Source organism: Echeneis naucrates, chromosome 23, assembly GCF_900963305.1.
Source record: "Echeneis naucrates chromosome 23, fEcheNa1.1, whole genome shotgun sequence".
Classification (NCBI taxonomy): Eukaryota; Metazoa; Chordata; class Actinopteri; order Carangiformes; family Echeneidae; genus Echeneis; species Echeneis naucrates.
Genome location: NC_042533.1, coordinates 4,121,879 through 4,142,066, shown reverse-complemented (window position 1 = coordinate 4,142,066; position 20,188 = coordinate 4,121,879). Strand labels below are relative to the sequence as shown.

The 20,188-nt window shown below is 43.1% G+C and overlaps 1 protein-coding gene across 1 annotated transcript; it reads right to left on the bottom strand.

Annotated features, from left to right (window-relative positions):
* Positions 1–1,294: 1,294 nt before the first annotated feature.
* Positions 1,295–18,693, bottom strand: kdm7aa (lysine (K)-specific demethylase 7Aa). The gene is made up of 18 exons (XM_029494949.1): positions 18,568–18,693; positions 11,627–11,712; positions 10,983–11,100; positions 10,382–10,542; positions 7,795–7,936; positions 7,286–7,472; positions 6,757–6,919; positions 4,951–5,038; positions 4,754–4,860; positions 4,391–4,482; positions 4,134–4,220; positions 3,762–4,013; positions 3,415–3,542; positions 3,058–3,212; positions 2,854–2,948; positions 2,478–2,668; positions 2,036–2,394; positions 1,295–1,810 (listed from the first exon to the last, which is right to left on the bottom strand). Exons 1-18 carry the CDS (start codon positions 18,663–18,665, stop codon positions 1,722–1,724), a joined length of 2,598 nt encoding a protein of 865 aa, XP_029350809.1. The 5' UTR covers positions 18,666–18,693; the 3' UTR covers positions 1,295–1,721.
* Between the last annotated feature and the right edge of the window lie 1,495 nt (positions 18,694–20,188).

Here is a 20,188-nt window from a genome sequence, read left to right as displayed (position 1 = left end):
TGGTGGTTAATCGAAGGTTATGTCCATGGCATCATTCCCTGAGAGTGAAGAACTGCACACCCCGAGCAAAAACATCTCACATCAGCATTGATATTTAAAAAAAAACAAAAAAACTCACTCATCCCATTTAAGTTCCTCAAACGTTCACTTCTGAATACATCAACTACTTTGGATCGACCACAGTGGCTCAGATTACTCTTTTTTTTGCTAAATGATAAGTGGCACTAGTTGAAGAAAGCTCAGGTGTAGATTTGGAAGCTGACATTTCTCGACCTAACCCAGTGTCTTCACAAATAGCCAAACCCCCGGCTACAGCGAGAAGACAAGAATCAACAGGATCTATTCACCTGGGTGGGAAAGGAGCAGTGACAGAATCAAAGGAATAAAAGTTGTGTAGGTAAACTGCTACGGAACAGATGATCACATGAACTCTAAAACATCCACATTTACAAAAAAGTATGTGTTAAAGATAAAAAAAGAGAAGAACCCCGTGAAGGAAAAAAATGCCCCCCCTCAGGATAACTGAGGTTTTTAGGGTCAAAATAAAATAAAATCATCTCTTTCAATTAATAAATACATCATTCAGAACCCATAAAAATAACACATTTAAGAAAAAAATTAACATCACATAAAATGAGAAATAAATTAAGTAGGATAACATGAGTCATTTGTCATTTTCATTTTTTTCTTTTAAAATGAACAACTTGTAATTCCTATTACAAGCAGTCACTAGGAGGCAGCACTCTGAGCAGCTTCCCTTCAGCCAGAACTGCCCAGAGAGATAAAGACCCCACCCCACCCAAATGATCAAACAGTGCAGTTTTACAGAATATTTAGCATGCCTGTGATGCAGCTTTGTAGACTTTTCTACAAAAAAAAAAAAAAAAAAATCCAAGGAACTGTAAGGGAAGGATGCACCAAAGTGCTGCCTCTCGCTCTTACCTCTCTCCTCAGTCATTATTGCTGGTGTGATTGAAATAAAGGGAGGGGAGGGAGGGACAAGCATGAGCGGAGAAAAGTACAAACAATAAGCACCATTTTGAAATTCCTGTTCACCGCCAACACTGCTGACTCCTTCTCCTCTTTAGCACCTTGTTTCCTCCCAGGGGTCAAAGTGAAAATGAAGACCCTGTGTGAGATACCGCTCCCTTTCACCTTTCCCCCCATCCTGTTGGATAGCAGTGAAGCTCATGTGGGCAGGGGGGGAGGACATGTTAGTAAATGTGATGCAGATGATCTTGGCATCAGAAGCAGTAACTCTCTTTGCTGTCTCCGTGGCAAAGCAAGCGTTTTGTTTTTTTTTTTTTGTTTGTTTGTTTGGTAGACCTCCTACAGTAAACTTTGTCCATTTGAATGCCCCAGGAGCTTCAGTCCACCTTTCCCTGCAGCAGAAAATGTAATAACATGCTCGTCCTCTGCGAAGCTCCTTTTCTGTTTTATTCTTTAGTGTGCTTGTAGTGAAGTCGTGCACTTGCTCCTTTCAAGTCCAATACCCTGTCTCCTAAGCATGCACAGTGAGCGTGTTTCACGTGTCAAGGTTCGTTCAGTTGTGGTCGTCTCCAGGCAGTCTGTTTTTTCTTTCTTTTTTTTTTTTTTTTCTAAAAACCCCTTTCCCAATTTCTACAGCCCAAAAGTGTCTGGTAACAAATACACAAATGTTTTTTTTCCCCTTCAAGAATACATCCCCATCTTCTTTTCTGCCTCTGATGTCTTTTGGAGCGTTACACAAAGACTCGACTGTGTCTGTTGAGTTTCAGGATCTTCCCCAGTCTCTGCTTGGCTGTAGCCATTCCTTTTTTGGGCCGTTTGCCTGAGGAAAGGGGGGGGGGGGGGGGGATAAAACACAAACAGGAGGTTAATGAAACAGAGAGCAAACAAGAACGGTAACAAAAACTAAATGTTTGCAGTCCATGTTTACTGCGACAAACCATTCTTTACATTATTGATGAGTTCATCCTTTTCTCCTGAAATTCTCATTTAGTCCATTTAATATTTTGACATTTCTTACTGATGAAAAACAAAAAGTGTTCCAAACCTTTCGTGGCCTGATTGCTGATGGGTGGGGGGTTGGGGGCGTGTCTCTTGGAGGGGTGCAGCGGAGGAGACATTGAGGGGTCACAGTACTGGTAGTCCATCTCTGGGCTGGGCAGCCCCTGATTGTCCCAGGCCTCACTGCTGCTGTTGCCCTGGCTGTCCATCGGGCTCTTGTCCCCCTGCAGTCGGCGCTGGTGTTGCGGCGCCTCCCTGTGTTCCAGCCGTGAGCACTGGTTCGGACTGGACCACCAGGGCTCCTGGGACGAGGCTACCTTCTCTGGCTTGGGGGAGCACAGCAGACCAGCCATAGACAGCATCCCCTGAATGGCCTCTTCTGTGCTGGGTGAGGTAGGACGGTCTCTGCAGGAAGGAGAAGAGTTGATTATTTACTCCCTCTGAGTGCACATTGAAGGATCTTGTTGAACTGACGCAGCACATCTCACCGTTTGAGTGGTTTGTGTTTGTGCCTGAGTTTCTGGCCAGACTGGTCCAGCTCTATGGTGTGCCCTGAGCCTTTTTGCTGAGATGATCCTCTCTCACCCTCCTCCTCCTCTTCCTCCTCCTCCTCCTCTCGGGAACTCTCTGAATCCTCATCAGAAGAGGATGACGATGACGACGACGATGATGCTTTATGCTGCGTTGGAAAGATAAGTTGTGAAAATGTTAAAGTAATCAAAGCATGATGAATGTGTTCCCACACAACAAGCTGCGGTGTTCGTACTGCTAAGATCACATGTAATGCACTAATTAAGATGATCTCCTCGTGATAAACTCAGCCATTTGATGCCATCAGACAGCTCAGTGTGAATGCTGTCGTACCTCTGTGGGAGAGTCACTGTCTGACTCCACGTCTGACACACTGGAGTGTCCTGAGACTTCGTCCCTGAGTTCAGTCTTCACCCTCTCCAGACCCCCTGCAAAACATAACACAATATCATTTAAAGGTGATGAATAAAACGGGCAGTTGGCAACACTTTGTCTGCTGAATGCTGGTTTTAATAAGCACCACCTCTGTTGACTTACTGAGGAGCGTGGGTTTCTCGACCAAGCTGTGCTGCTCTTCACCGTCCTGTGTCCTCTCTGACTTCACATCCACACAACTCTTTGGTGGACTGTGGCCAGCAGATGATCGTTCACTCTCTGTCTTCACCGGGCTGCTGGCTGGCCGCCTCATATCTCTGCACACACAAATAAACATGTTTGCATGATGGAGTAATTCTGGGAGATGAAGCAGACAATCCACGCATTATTGATTTTAATGCTGTTAAATCTAAACATTTTATTTTTAGTTCCACAACATAAACAACTGCAAATGACCACTCAGGCTTGATCAAAGAGAGGCACAAAGATTTGTGTGTTGTGAAAGAGCTGAGCTCTCACCTGATGATTCTGCCGTTGACCAACATCAGCCGTAGGTGGTTGTCCTCTAAAGACTCTGCTGCAGCAGCTGCTGATGCAGTTGAAACTTTGTTGAGCTTCCCATGAACCTTTGCACAAAACGCCGGATCCTGAGTGGTACAGACCAGAATCATTCTTTACTTACAACCAATTAAATATTTTATCGCCCATCTACAAAATAATGCAATCCTCTTCAACAGGAACAAATGGAACTAACCCTAACCCTATTCTAAAATATTTTTTGATACTAAAAAAAAAAGGCAATGACATCCCAAACTCAGTAAATCCAGACATTTAGGGTTAGGGTTAGTTAGTTACTTGGTCCTCACCTCCTCAAGCGGTCCCACCTCAAGCCTCTTCAGCACCTCCCTGGTGTGCTGCTCTAAGATGTCCAGATTGGAGGGCACTTTGGGAGCATGGCGCTGCTGCTCCCTCAACCGTCTGGCAGCTCTTCTCGCCCGCCGGGCCTGGCACAACCTCTCCAGTGTGGAGCGAGTGGCCGCACAGCCGTTCGATCCAGATGCTACTCCGCACCCACTTCCCTGAGATTTCACTGGCTTGCTACCGCTGACTGGTTCCTCCTGTAGGGTCAATGTTTATTAAAAAAAGTCCTTTAAAGATTTGCAGGTCCAACAAGATGGACAGATAATGTGTTTCAAATGCAGTTCAACTCTCTCCTGTTTCTTCTCCTCCTCACGTACCTCCACGTAGCGGATTTCCTTGGTCAGCTCTTTCATGAGATGGTTGGGCCTGATATTATCCGGCACCTCACTGGTGGGCTCAGTCACCTGCAAAGCCACAACAGACTACATTCAAACCGGAGAGATGGACAGGGAGCAGTCTGCCCCTTGACCACTGACACACATCCAGTCGAAGCTGTTGTGTAACAGTAACCATGTGAACTATATTATTGGAAAAAGAGGGACATGACCACTAGAACAATGTGGCAAACTCTCACTTCTCTCTTCAGCCAGGTTTTCAGTGCACCGATTAAAGCCTTGACTCCCTCCACTAGGTAGGTTGGTGGTGGACAACTGTCCTCCCGTAGCTCTGAGAAGAAGGAAAAAAAAAACAAAACAAAACAATGAAATGTCTGTAGAATTAGTAACCACACTAGGACTGATATCCCCATGAAGATACATCTTTTTGTAATGTCACTAAATAAAATTGTAAGAATGTAGCGACAGTGAAACAGCTAAAAAAAAAAAAAAATGCACCAAACATTACTGGGATTGAAAGAGTTATTTTCCTGTTACTGTTTATTTTTCTGACCGATCTAATATGACATCTGCGCCCTTACATTCAATACTCTGACTCTCACCTTTAAGCATTTCCAGGAGGTTTTTGGCCACATACCAACAGATGGCCTCAAAATATGGAAACTTAAAGAGGTCTGGGGTTTTTAGACGACGTTCCATTTCATAACACCTGTCAGTGAACACAAAAAATACAGAAGAACTTAGTTACAAAGTAACAAAGATAAAAGCAGTGAAAAAAAATATTATTTGAGCCGTTTACCTGAGCTGCATGCCAATATTGAGGTTGTGAAGGAAGTTCCCTCCAAAAGCCATGCAATCCTGAGAGGTGAGAACAGCATGGATCCAGCCTGTAGGGGGCCCCAGAGCACCAACATTAACATCTCATCCACTGACAAACTTGACACAACTCAACATTTTTGAGGGAACCGCACAAACCCCCCCCCCCCCCCCCCCCAAAAAAAATTCATTAATAAAAAAAAGTTCACATAAGACCTGGCAAATGGGTCTGTCTGAAAATGTGTTTTGAATTTTTTTTTTTTTTTTTTGCACCAGCACAGAGGTTTTGCATTTTCAACTTGTCCTCCAGTCAGACTTAGACAAAGATCGTCTCTTGAAAGGTTGTCTATGAAATAACGAGTTCCCCCCTCAGATAAACAGCCTTCTTTATACAACAAAGTGAGAAAGCAGAGTCTGCATGGGGGGTTTTGGTGCAAGGCTGATAGACAGGCCTGATAATGCACTAGCTCACTGACCTACTGTGCTCTCTGACCCCCACTTAATTCCCACCTCTCCACACAACCTCTCTGCCAAAAGCTCCCTTTTACAATTCTGCTTCAGACTGCTGAGAAGGCAGGGCTGCACAAGACTGATTGGGGACGTCCAGCAGTTGATGGGGTGAAACTGAGCTTTGTCTGTCTGGATGTGGGGGCAGGGGGGTGGCGAAGGAACTCCAACGGCTTAAAAAGTCCATTGAAAGACTGACGAATGGACAATAGTATGACGACAAACATTAACGTCACTTGGGTGAAACTATGTCATAGTGTGCAAATGACATCTTTTCGTTTTTACCCTCAAACAAAACTTGTAATTAACAACGATAACATTTCGGGTTGAAGAAACCTAAAATTGTAAAGTCACATGCAGGAGAAAGATGTGATTCCCAACATCACGGCATCTTTCATCATATTACACATGAGCTCTGCTTCTCTTCATTTATCCATTATAATTATGATCATTATGAACTGTTTGGGTTGCTCCTCAGAAAGAAATTCCCCCTCTGTTATTTTCCCCTGGCAATGACAGAGGACTTTCAAGTAGCCTGTATTTTCCTGGCAGTAATCACGGGAAACATGATTATTTTTGCTTTTAAATGTATGTGAAAAGGGAAACAAATGTAGACAACACATCAGCTGTGAACAACAGCTAGCCTGGCTCGACAACTGCAATGATACATCACCACTGACACAAATAGCAGAATGTCACAGTGTGTGAAATTTATTGTGCTCGGACACCACAAAGAGTGCTTTTACACTAAGCCGGTTCGGTGGATTTCATACACACTTGGGTTTGTGTGGTTCCTGTGGGCTACTGAGAAAATTGCCCATAAGATCAGGCCAAAAGAATGAACCAAGACCATCTGAAGAGTGTCTGAGTCTGTTTCCAAGCAGACTCTGATGCAGTGTGACTGAAAATTGACCAGCCACAGATATGTGACTTTAGTCTGAAGTCAAACGGTGAACTATCGTTAAATCCTTCTGCTAAGCACAGATTGTACAGGGAGCAAACTATCGCCTCTGTCATTAACTGTCTCCAGTTATTCTTTCATCAGCTGTTCTGTTGACAGCCACTTTTATTTGATTCCTTTATACAGGGCCTCATGATGCACTGATCAGAGAGATGGACAGCTCTTTCTTTGTGTGTGCAAAGCCAGAGAGAACACAAACCTAATGAAAAATAAAAAGTAGAATGTTTCATGCTCGCCACTTTGGTCAAGAAGAAATGAACAGAACTCCAGGTGTCAAAGGGCCCTAAAAATAACAGTGCCGCATAAAAGATAATTACAGACCTGTAGGGATGAGCAGGGTTGTTCCCTGGGGCACAACACACTTGTAGCACTTCTCCACTTTTTCCCCAAAGAACACTTCACTCTGATTGGGCGAGGAGCTCCATGCCTCATATAGTGCAAGGTTGGCAGGAGTGGGCTTGATCAGGTAGAAGATCTTCTCACCCTGCAGAGCAGACCAAGAGGAGTTAGCAGCTGGCGCACATGGACGAGACTCCTTTGTTGTGATGTTTGAGCATGGCAGTTGTGTTGATGCTGCTGTTGTTATTAACACCCTCAAGCAGCTACCTATATGAAATTAATTTCACACCTTCATCAGCAGTGGCACAGTGGTGGCACAGCAGCAAGTGCTAGCTAATCTGCCATGACTGCCTACCCTAAATACCCCCATTATACACAAACCCTGTGGAGCTCACAGAGCTTGACTAATGCAAGGGCAGCTTAGCTTTTGTTTTAACAACAAACAGACAGTTACTTTGCACTGGAACGTGTCTGTGTGACACATATGACTCCTTCGAACGGCCACACTTACCCAGAGAACATGATACCAGACCGAGGTGCCTCCGAAGTCTATGTGGAAATCTGTATAGCTGTCCTTGACTCCCATAAGGCAGTACTTCTGGACAAAGGGCTTGGGGAAAAAGGAGTCGTCTGGCCAATAGTTCTCGACCCAGGACATCTTCTGAGCCACATCAGGAACCTCCACCAACTCTGACATCCTGCAGGTGGTTGGGATTAGAGCGAGGTAAAATAGTTAAACCATAGAATGGTTGTGTTGGGTCACAGTTATTAATGATGGCAGCTTTGTCATATATTTCACAAACATCTCAAGGCTGAGTGACAAAAGATTCACTTTTAGTTGTGTGCTTTTCAGATGTGTTAGGATGTTAAACACAAATTTACTTGGTAAATATAATGACAATTAAGCCTTTAAAGCAGGAAATAAGTTATCAATAATTAATCACTTATACTGCAACTTTTTATTTGGAATCTGCGCTTTTTGAAGCCCATTCGGAGCAAAGAAAAGGTGGCATTGCTTACTTAGTGTCAGAGAACTCCAGGCTGATGAGGTTGAGGACCTTCGGTCGATGGGATTTGGTGAAATACTTGATAAACTCACTGAGCTTCATCTTGCTGTCTGCCTGCCTTGCCACATCTATCACATCAATGACTTTGTCACCACCTGGATAGGAGATAAGCACAGTTTAGTCTGTGTAATATCAAACCGAGAAGTGCTGCAGTCAGTGAGTTTAGCTTTTTAATTGGCTGCTGAGTGGGTGTTGGGTTGACTGGGGTCAGTGGCAAGCTGGCACCTAGCTGTGCTTCTACAGATCAAGCCCTGAGGTAAACTGGCACCAATATGGCAGAGTGGGGAGGGGTTCTGAGAGCCAATCTGTCAATCTGTCCAGACTGCTGCTCCCTGAGGAGGTGCAGTGGGTGGAGGTGAGAGGTCTACTGCATTTAACATGTGTGTGCATGAGAGAGCTCGAGCACTGGAGGAAATACATGTATAGATGTGAGGGGGAAAGAGTGCGTGTGTTTACGTGGAGGTCAATTGTGGTGTGTCTATTTGAACGAGGCCAAAAACAGATGCTAAAATGAAAAAAAAAAAAAAAAAAAAAAGTCAAAGCAGAGACTCGTAGCATGCAGCTAACAGTTGGGATGCTACAAATCACACTTGGGTGACACATGGGGCCGGAAGTAGGACCCTGGCGCAGTGTGTGCACCAAGACAGCTGGTTGTTGTATTTTCCCAACACCCCTCCCACACCTTTCTTTTTTTTTTTTATTACCCCTTTGCATGTTCCCCCTCTCTCACACACACACTCTCACACACATGAACAGACATGCACTCACACACCTATAAAGCCCAGCTGGCCAGCGTCTGATGACAGAGAACAGCTGGAGAAAAGGCAGTCAGTCACAGTCAGAGAAAAAGCTGCCTGGAAAGCACATCACGCCGAGCTCAAACAACAGCCTCAAACACACAGCAGCAAAAGAGAAACTTTTTATAAACGCCTGAAACTCACAGTCCTGCTGAACCAGGACGAACAGCAGTTGAGCTACTGGTGTCCACCATAATAGCAATGATATATGGCAATACTCAGGGACATTAAAAAGGTCATTAAGGTAACTGTTGCAACCATATCTCTGTCAACTTGGAGGAACCACAAACTCTTTCCTCACTGCATTACTTTAAAGTTTTCTTAATTAATCAACAGTTTACAGAGCAACATGGCTCAACACAGTTCACTCTGTGGTGGAAAGGACAGCTCTCTTTAAATCTCAGAATTATAGGATCTATTATTATTGTTATTATCATCATCATCATCATCATATATTAGGATTTTGTCTTTGTTCCATGAGTAATATGATATTACAGGAGAGCCTTCTTCACATAAAACTCGGGGAAAAGTCAAAGCATTATTTAGTTTATGCATCATCCAACTTTATTAAAAAAACAAAACAAAACACAGAATTACACTGAAATCAGCCTTGAAGTCCATCTTTTCTACACAACACAACTTGGTCTACTCTCCTTCATTTGATATATGTTACATCCGCTGCAAATGCCAGTTCACCATGGAAAAGTTGAGTCTAAACACCGGTTTATATGCTAATAAATATTTTTTAATCCTTCCAGGCAGAAAGAAGATGACTATGAGACCACAAAAACATTTTTGAAGAACAGATTTATATCAGGTAACAGATGATAAATCAACTCCTATTAGGCATCACGTTACAGTATGTTTTTTTTTTTTTTTTTTACATTTCTGAATGCACACACTCGCTTGCTGGGTAACTTCAGATGTCATTATTCCAAAACTGAATAACAACTCCCTGATCACAGTTTTGCTGAAGCGGTTTATGGAACTGTGCTATTTGACAGATGCTTGGATTAATGCAAACTAATCAGGAGGATTGTACTACACACAGCTGTTCAAGTCCTTGTGGTATTTTTCCTGGTGGCTACAGAGACACAGACAGAAAATATAGTCACATCAAGCCTGCTTTGTTTCCCCAGTCTATGTATCTTTACCAAACCCAGCCTCACAAAATAAAGAGTCACGGTGGACAATGCTGTCCACTCCTGCTGTCCCATTGTCTTCCGACAAGAAATGTAACCAGACACCCAGTCCCTGGTCACAACACCTGTGCCTTGACTTAATGTTCAATAAGGCAAGGGAGAGAAAGATAAAGTGAGAGAGGGAGTCTGTAATCTGAACTTAATGATAGAAACACCAGTGGGCTTGGTAATGGGCTTGTAACAGGAGCTGGGAAGTGGCAAGCTGTTTCAGTAGGGAAGCGTAGTGGTCACAGAGAGGGCAGTGAAAGCTTAGCCGTCACTCTTTTAGACCTCACTCAGACATCGTCTGATGGCTGATAAGTGGGTTAAAACCCCATGAACCTGGAAACCTGTTCATATTGACACACAGATGGCGCCTGCTCCGCAATGACCACTTAGCTGACTGGTGTTGGGTGGTTTCATTAGCTTTTTAACAGACTCTGGCTGCTGTGTATTCCGATATCAGAGCCCACATCCTCCCCAAAGGATAAGCACTAATGTGCTACTGTAAATTTACTACAACTGGTTTTTATGCTACACAAAGTCTGTGAATCTTCCTTACCCACATACTGTTCCACGTCTTTCACAGAGAAAGTAGGGGCTGGTAGTTTAAGTCCCAGTGCCTCCATCTCAGTGACCCCGATGGGGTAGTTGAAGCCATGTCTCTCCAGGTACCTGGGGGTCACCTGCTCTCCCTTCATTCGTATCAGAATCTCCTCGCCACTGCAACAAGAGCATAACAAATTTAGCCAGCATCAACAGCCCCAGAACCATGAGCCCCTAAATATTTCACAAAGCAACGACTAGCCTTGGACTTCAGGATAATTTATGGTTTTCCTTGGACAGGGTACAGAAAAGCTCTTAAGTCTGTGCACTGCAGGCTAAGTCTATATGTACCAACAGCAAGCAAAATGAAAACCATGCACACAATATAACCACAGTGCAGACTAACTTTATACAACTCTTTATATTAGTATTGCAGTGATGATACCAGGTTGACTGCTACGAAAGGCAAAAATTTAAAAATATGTTGGTGTTGCTATTAACCGACTGGCTCGCTATTTATGTACAAATCTTGAGCAGGTACGGACAAGTATTGATCCTCAGTGGCTGGGTTTGGGCAGTTTCAAAGTAAATGTGCAAGTGTGAAAACTTCAATCTACCTGGCAAAGATCCTATTCTGCAGCTCCTTTATAAACACTGGGGTGCCAGCTTGGACTGGCTTTGATCCGTCGTCTGGCTCCGTGTAGTCGTGCCTGTGCCAGTTGTTGCGCTTTTTCACTGCACCAAACAGAGAGATCAGAGTTTCACAGGGTTGTTTCATTCTAATGTTGTCACCCTCTTGAAGCTTTTTCTCCCAACAAAAGTGGTATATTATGCACATTGCCGCCACTTTTCGTAAGGACATTAATTCACTACTCAACCCTGGAGCTAAGAGATGGAGATCGAGGTGCTTGTCCAATCAAAGCGGAGGGCTTACAACACCATTCAATTAGCCTATTAATGTCTGCCCTCTGGGCTCTCAGAGGTTAACCCACTCCCCTCCCCCCTTTAAAAAAAAAAAAAAATCAGACTTGACCAGCACTGGATAAAGTGGCCTCTTCCCCTGGGACCAGGGCAACATACAGAGAGGGAAGGGATGGGAGGGGAAATACTGAATAGAAAGTGTTAGACATGTAAATGTGAGGCAGAGCATCAGGACCGTTTTTGATGAATGAGATGCATGTTAGGACTGAGAGAAGAGAGATACAAAACATGTGTATCAGAAAAGGAAAACAGGCCACTGATGACAGAAAGCATTACTCACTCAAGGAGGGTCCATGTACAACATCACAGTTGGGACAGTGGTAAACATCGATATCCACAGCATGATGCTCTTCTACCTGCACACAGCTGGAGACACAAACACAAAGTCAGAGCAGGTTCACATTTTCATTTTGATTTTGAAAAGCTGAACAAGAAATTTTAACCAGTGGAACAGGACAAAATATTTCCTGAACGCCGTAGAAGTAGAACAGTCAAGAGCAAAAATGTTTCAAGACTTTGAACATGCAAATAAATTGGAGAGTAAACAAAATATGGGGGTTAGCTGTCTTTGTTGTTGTTGTCAAGCATATTAATGACAAACTTTGACAAAGCAAAGCATGTGCTGTGATTTGCGACGTCAGCATAAGTTTGAGGTCAATAAGAAACCAAGATACAGCAGGAACAGTTGTTGTATTTTTGCTCTGTTTTTTTCTAATTTTTCTCCACTAGTAATACAAGTACACTGATAGGAGAATGACTTAAAGCACGTTTCCTGGTTTTGTTACAGTAAAGTAAGAACTAAGTGACATACCTGGCACTAAAAACCACAATCATTTTTTCAGCAGCATCAAAATCAAACTCCAAGTTGTTATAATGGGTTTGACATTTCTGCAGCATTTTCCACGGGTGTTAAGAAACAAACAAAATGGAAGAAAACTGCTGCAAAGTCAATAAAGCTACAAGTAACATTCATGTCAAATGCAATAAGCACAAATTCAACTGATGCATCCTCATAAATGCATTTTGATTGTTTATGGATCAGTTTATTAATGAACTACTCCACATAGATCATCATCATATATCATTCAGATTACTATTAAATGTATTATTTAAATAGTATGACTAAGGCTAGCATTGCAAGTAGCCATCATGGAATATGACAGGTTTTCCTGTTCCTGTTTGTCATCTGTGTGTAAATGCGGTGTAATGTAAAAACCTTGGCTGAACATCAACAGCTTGTACAGACAGTGAGCTTTGCTGCAGTGTTGTGTTTTTGTCCCAGGGATCTGCAACAGTACCACTGTAACTGCAACCCCCAACTGTCCCACAACAGCCAAACCACAGGCACCAACACACATGCATTCCTCCGTTGCATACCAGAGCCCCTTCCCAGAGCAGCATGAGTTGAACAGCAACCAAGTTGCCATTCAGCCACCAATGGATATCCATAGCTGGAAACATTGCACACAGCATGTTCCTGTGACTAGTGCATGTGCATGGTTCATGATAAAATGTAATGTGATGTGCAACAAGAGGTATCAAGATCGCACACAAAAGCACCCTCTGTTCTTAACAGACCACTGTCACGGTTGTCATTTCAAAGTGTTTTATGAGATCATATCTGATGACTTCAGTTGACTTTGAAACCACCTAACATCTTCCAGCTGATTTTAAACATGATTCTTTGCCATTGCTTTGTTTAAACGTTTTTACTTAACTTTGCACAACATTATCACAAAGAAAACTTGAGATATTGGACACAACCTATGGGGAAAATTTGATTTTAAGGCCATGCAGGCTGAATAACGACGGATGACTCTAAGGAAGGTCTACATCATTCAAACCACAACAAAACTGCAGACGTGGAGACTTGAAACTTAAACATTTTCAATCCATCAACAACTTCTTAGTAAGTGTTTCAAGTCGGTGGCTAGAATCTGCATAGTGATGGTGTATAAAAGATGAGTTTTCTGCTGATATGAGCACTCCTTTTGAAAACAGGAAAGCCTGGAGGGATGGTGTTGACCGCAGTCTGCTATCACCTTTGATCTATAAGGAATTGCAGGAACCTGTAAAGGAAATAAAGCCAAGGGCCATTAACTCATCAGGAAGCGGGGAGCTTGTGTGAATGTTGGACTCCATCACCCCGGTGCACTAACAGGATATCAACAGTAGCTCCCTCTCCACAGCTTACCACATACGTTTTGTTGTTACTGGCAGCGAGGCAAATTTCCAATGCAAAGAGGCATATATAACATGCATTTAGTAGCCATAATCAACTTAAGTGACTTACTAAGCAAATACATTAGAGGGATTTATGGTCCAGTAATTACTGGAATATTTGTTTTACCGTCATCTACACAGATATCTTTTTTATTGCGAGATGCACAAAAAATAAGGGAGCAGAAAAAAAAAAAAAAAAAAAAAAAGCACTCCTGCGCCTGCACGTGAGGAAGCAGATGACCAACAATAACACTGCACAGTGCTTGGCTGTAGTATTAGACCCAGCTCATGTAGCAGGAATCTTGGTTCAAACATGTGGCTGGGGGAAAGCATGAGTCACAGCTCTCTGCTGCCGTGTTCATCAAATTCTGCGAGAGCAGCATGTGCTCCGCTGAGGTGACCTTGTTGTCCTCATCTCACTCTGTATGTTCCTTTATGTAATGCCACAGTGGGAAACCAGGGCACTGTGCCACTTTTGCAGGCCTGATTCAGCACATGTGTCACCTGTAATGACTGCTACTTTACACACCAACAAGGCTTGTGAAAATGTGTGGACTTCAGACACACAACGGGGGAGGAAGTTCAGCTGGGTGGAGAAAAAAAAAAAAAAAGTATTTCCTATCTTGCTCAGGTCTGATGATGTATTGCATCATTGCAAAGCTGGCAAGTATGCAAGTCGTTCTTGAACTCATGTGAACCTCATTTGCTTAGAAAACAATCAGCGTGAGGATGAGATTGGAGACAAGTTAACTGACGTCAATTCAATACTTAAAACAGACTGTATTATAATAGCTTGTAGGACAACATCAGAGCAAATTTTACCAGAGATTAACAGAGTGTACAGTCAACATGTACCAAAGATAAAAACAAAACCTTATTCACGCTGGAGTTATTCTGTGATTGCACTGCAGCAGATTACCAAGCAAAACATCCCTTCCTGGATGAGAGCAGATTTGTGTACTTTGCTAAAGCCCTGCCATCAACAACCCCTCTCCCTGCACTTCCTCTCATCAAGGGCCCCCTTCCTGTGTGACTGAGAGAGCTTATTCATTAGTCCATGCACTATGAGGGGTTCATTGTCCTCCATGATCAGTGCAGAAACACAAAAGGCTGGAGGCGGGTATTGCCATTATTTTAAGCTCTAAATAACTGCTCTGCATGGGGTGCTGACACGCCTACATTAGGGAACTGGCAGATTCCTAATGGATGGGTGGTAGAGACAGAGATAGAGAGGAGATTAGGGCAGTTAAACACACCTGGCTATCTTTATCTACCCCAGAGGAGCACCGGACTTCTTTGGCCCTTTTCCTAACGCTCTCATCCAAAGCTTAGATAAACAGTGCTGAACCTGAGCAGCGGTAAGAGCAACTGAGCCCTGACAGATGGATCGGGTTGGCCATATTGGTTAAATGATTTTAGCCAGCTACGCGTTAAAGCGACGCAACATTCATGCAACGGTTTCAGCTTGAAAGAGACCATGGGACTCCCTGTGTAGTCAGCTGGTAAACAACAAAAGAGGATCACTTTGTTGTTTATGGGGCATTAGGGAGCCCCGGGGAGTTTTAACAACTTAATTGTTTTTGGGGCAAGTTGAGTTGCCTTCAGGCTCCTAGTGCTGTGGCTCTGCTATTACACGTCTTCAACGTGCTTGTCTTTAGGCCCCCAGTGACCCACTGGGGGCCTAAAGACAAGCCATCGATCTTGTGACTGCCTGGTGAAACACATCACCCAGCTAACCCAGACTAAACTTATCTAAAGACTGACTGCTCTGTAGATCCTATCCAATCCTCCACAAACATGTCAATAAGCATTTTTGGCGGCAGTACTGACCATGCTTGCATTGATTTGGATTTAATATGATGCTGACATAGCCAAATATAAATTATAGAGATTTCTCAACCTAATGTGAACTGTGCGGGATAATGTGTGGTTTTAATATCATAATTCAAACTGACAGTAATCAATGCATGAGGCTGTTGACCCCCAAATAACACAAATCAAGCTAAAAGTAATGCAGTTTCTCTGGCCCCAGAAGTAACCTTGCTAATGAATGTAAAAAAAGCTTTCAACATCAGTTATGAGGCTACATTTGAATTTGTCTAACTGACCTATGAGACGTCTAAGCAGATGATCTGAGAAGTCTTTTCATGGATAGCAGAGGTTTGAAAAAAAAAAAAGAAGAAGAAAAGAATTATTCCTCTCACTCATCTATCCACTTAAGGTAAACACTAAAAAGGCACTCTATAAAGAGTATCCATCACTCTTTAGCGTGTTCTGACCCGTGACATTGACAAATGTGCATTGAACTTGGCTCACTGGCGCGCCCATCAATCATTTCCTCCGTCCCATCGAGGCCTGCTGGTCTATCATCGCCCACTCCACCCATATCCAAATCAGACAATGGGCTGACTCGAGTTCCTGACATCTACACTGGGGTGAGCACCGTAATCTGATTTGACCCAGTGATCCAACATCCACACTGACACAAACTGGCAGCCAAGAAACATTGGAATCAATCCACTTACAGAAGCAGATCTTGTAATTAGGCGAGACTCTTAATCGTAAACAACAGTTCAAACTGACATTGTAATCTAAAGATTTTGGGAAAGCAAATTTAACCAAAGGGGTAACAATATGACTCAAAAAGGATCTATTTAAACATGGTCAGAAGGGAAATATCACTTCAGTTAAACTACTCAAAACCGGATATATGAAACTTGTGACAAGGGGGCATGTATACGTATTTTCAGCAGGATTAAACCAAACAGAATGGGTTCCTTTCGGTGAGTTCAGGTCCAGCTGACCAGATCACTTTAATCTGAACACAAATCACCGCAACAACAAATCTCCTCCCTTTTGTGTCCCTGACAAATACCAGACACATTTCTGTGAAATACTGGTCTTGTGATGCGAGACCATAGTGGAGTCAAGCGAGACAAACACACATTTTTTGTTTCCAGTTACCTCTTACTAGTCCGACATAAACCAAACACACTGATTACCCAAGTCCTTATCCCATTTGAGTCCTAGGCTGTATTGACTATTGTATTCTGTACTGAGATGTTAGAAGATGTAAGTGATGGAAAACAGGACACTCTCCAGAAACTGAGACAGTGAAACAAAAGTCCCATACACAAACAAAAAAAAGCAACTCTTCCAGCAGGCTGAAAAACAGGCACCAGGAGGCTGAGTTTCTCTCCTTTCCAATCCATTGGCGTGCCATCATCCACAGCCAGAGAATATCCCTTTCCTTCTGGCCAGCCTCGTGGGAAAGAGGCTGGAAATGTGGCTGTTTTTGGAGCTGATATGTGTGTGTGCGTGCAAGTGTGTGTGTGTCTGCTTATTAGTCATCAATGGGGGAAGCTCCAACATTTGTTCCTTTTCTTGCTGGCACATGACACACAGCTAGCCAGTTTTTTTGGCTCTGGTGCGCCACAAATTCTGGCCAGCAAGTTTTTTGGCAGCACATGTAATGTGGTTACGCAATGGCTTCCGTCATTTCAACACGAGCAAAAACAGATTATTGTATTCATAAACAGTTGCCTTAGAGATGCGCCCACACAGGCAGGTTTATGTGAAACTTTTTGTCTCATGACAGTGTTGGACTTGGGTCCATATTGATAAAAAGTGACAGTTATATGATTTCAAATTTTGCCGGATACCTGAGTCTCACACATCCCATACGATTTGACACTTTCTTGATCTCTATGTCTTGTTCATTATCTTAGATTTATAGTCCTTCGTGAAGCAGTTGAGCCCTCTTCACACAACTGAAAGTACAGTCTGTACTAGTACTTCAGCCACACTGTCACCCGCAAAGTTTGCAGACTGGTTTTGCACTGAGCGATCATTGCAGATATCGGGTGGGGACTACAGCGCATAGACTGAACTCTGACATTAGGCAATACATGTGCAGAAACACAACGGGTGGCATTACACAACATTAATTTCCCATTATGACTTTGACAGCTATCACCACACCTACACGCATTGTGATTTATACAAGTATAAAAAAAAAAAAACATGTAATGAGGATAGGATACTGAAAAGAGAAAGGCAGCCCAGGGATGTGTGTCTACCTGGTACCTTTAACTAATACCCCTGTCCACCACTAGGTGTCCCCTGCCATGTGCTTCCTCTGGTTGAAAGGGGGTTTAAATTTCTCAAGCTGTCAATCAAAAGCCTAACCATAACAAGCCCGTTGTTTGTCCTGGTTTACTAAAGTGTAAACCAGGACAAACGTCAAATCCAAAAACAGTCAATTACACACACGTCTTGACACTACTTGACTTTTTTTAATATAATAAATATTAACCACTTATGTATGACAATAAATGTCCACAAATTATGTGCAAACTAGCAGAAGTTTATCATAAAAAGTGGCCTATGTAAATAAGTTTAAAGTAGAACAACAGTGCTGTTTGCGGAGGCATTACCTTAAATAACCCGATTTAGGCAGCCAAATTTCGGGCTTGCACTCAGAGCAGTCACTATATTTCGACTCATTTTAAATGGCTCAAAAATCAGCAAAACACATTATTAAAACTTATCCCTGAGGCGATGACAAGAAGTAGGACAACATCCAGCCTTTGTATGTCACGATGACCCCGCTGAGCTCTTCATCACCCCGGTTGACTCACACAGCTCGGCACCACTGATAGATCCGCGCATTAGTAGATAAAACTATTTCGCTATTGCGCTCTTTTTAGGTCAATAACGTTTAATGTCAGCAGAATTACAGACAGCGGACGCACGCTTTACGTTTTGGGCTGGTTTGCGGAACAGCAAAGTAAATACGGGCCGGTTTCAGTGACTTTCTTCGGGTAAAGTCGTGTCAATAGACGGTTTAAAACCCCCGTCGCCCACCGCTAGCGTTAGCAGGCTAAGTTAGCCACCAGTCAACGGCCGCTTAAAGAGCCGTCGCCTTTCCTTCCCAAACAACCCGCGTTTGTCGTTTCCGCCGGGCCACATCTCCAGAGGACGGTGCGACCGACCTACCTGCCGTGGAACCAGTCTTTACAGATGTCGCACTCGATCATAAACCGGCTCACATCGTAGGGCTGCCGGCAGACACAGTACAGCGGGGCCGCCGCCATCTTCCTACTGTCCCCAAACAACGCAGGAATGAAGCGGGGCGGGGCTTTAACTCCGCATCCGGAAATACCCGAGAGTTCCCGAGATGCCTCGGCAATCCCACCTCTGACGTCAAGTTCCAAATGACTCATTTCCATCTGGTCACATCGAAGCACCGACAATAGACAGAAACTTTTTTTGTGTTCTTCCTCCCACATGCTGATGTTTTTTGGGTTTTTTTTTTTGTTTTTTGCCATATTACGTCAGTGTTGCAATACGAGAGTTGTGTCTGAACATATTAAAACTAAAAAGGAAACAAATTGATCAGCAAATCGCAACTAAAATAGACCCTCAGAAAATGTATTTGAATTAATGAACAGAAATAATCATAATAAATAATAAAAAAAAAAGAAAACATATCACAAAAAGCAGTGATACGATTGAACTCAATAATACGGCTGTATTTAGGGAAATAAAACCGTCCAAACTAATGTCAGACAATGTGTAAAAAGGCGTTATGGGGGTCTAAACCACTGAGTTCTTGTCCAGATGCGCAACATCAGCGCTGATTTAATTATATACCATTGAAAAAGCAGATATGATATAAGGAACAAAAAGCATTATTGTGTCACAAAATCAAAATTGGCTCGCTCAGCAAAAAATATTTTCCGTTGCAGACTTGCAGAAGTGCTACTTTTTCAGATTATTCGCCACCGATGGCAGTCATGGCAGAAGAGCATGAAAACCAAAACATGAAATCCACTCCTGGTATGTCTCCATGGAGCGTGTCTGACATGCCCTACGTGCTTGTGTGGTGAATAGCAATGGGACCACCGACCCACAGCTTGATCTGGGAGCTGACAGCACCCATCCCCCCACACGCCCATCTGCGCTGCTCTGCATAGGCAAGAAGGCTTGGTGCATGAAGAGATTCATGAGCCCTCATTCACAGAACACACGTGTGATTCACAACATTCATCAACACATCTCGTCCCCCCCTTTTTTTTGGTGCATTTTCAAGCTGCAACAAGATGTAAACATCTCCTTTGTCCCAAGGGTGATAATAGCAGCCTACTCCACCTGGTTTAGTTGATCATTATCATGTCTTCACATTCAGCCCAGTGTGAGCAGTGCAACCACATGTCTGGTGAGCAGATCCACACATGCCTGTAAACACTCCTGCAGGAAGTTAATTACCCCTTGTAAGTGGAGGTCAGTGGTTCTGGAAATGGGTTAGTGTCTCTACTGATGGATGGCTTTGGACAACTTCTACTTCTTAAATGAATCATGGGGCCATCACCGTACAACAGGCCGGTTCAATTTACCTGGAAAAGCACGGTTTCATAATGGAATTAATGAATATGTCTCCTAAAATGTACTATTAAATCCCTGAATTGCATTCTGGACCTATGTTAAGAAATGTAATAACTCCTTGAAGCTCACAAAGTGCAGCAGGCACTTTGTAACATCACATCAGATGTTACAACTAAAAAAAAATATCTATAAATATATCAGTCACAATTCAGAGACTACTTGATAATATGTG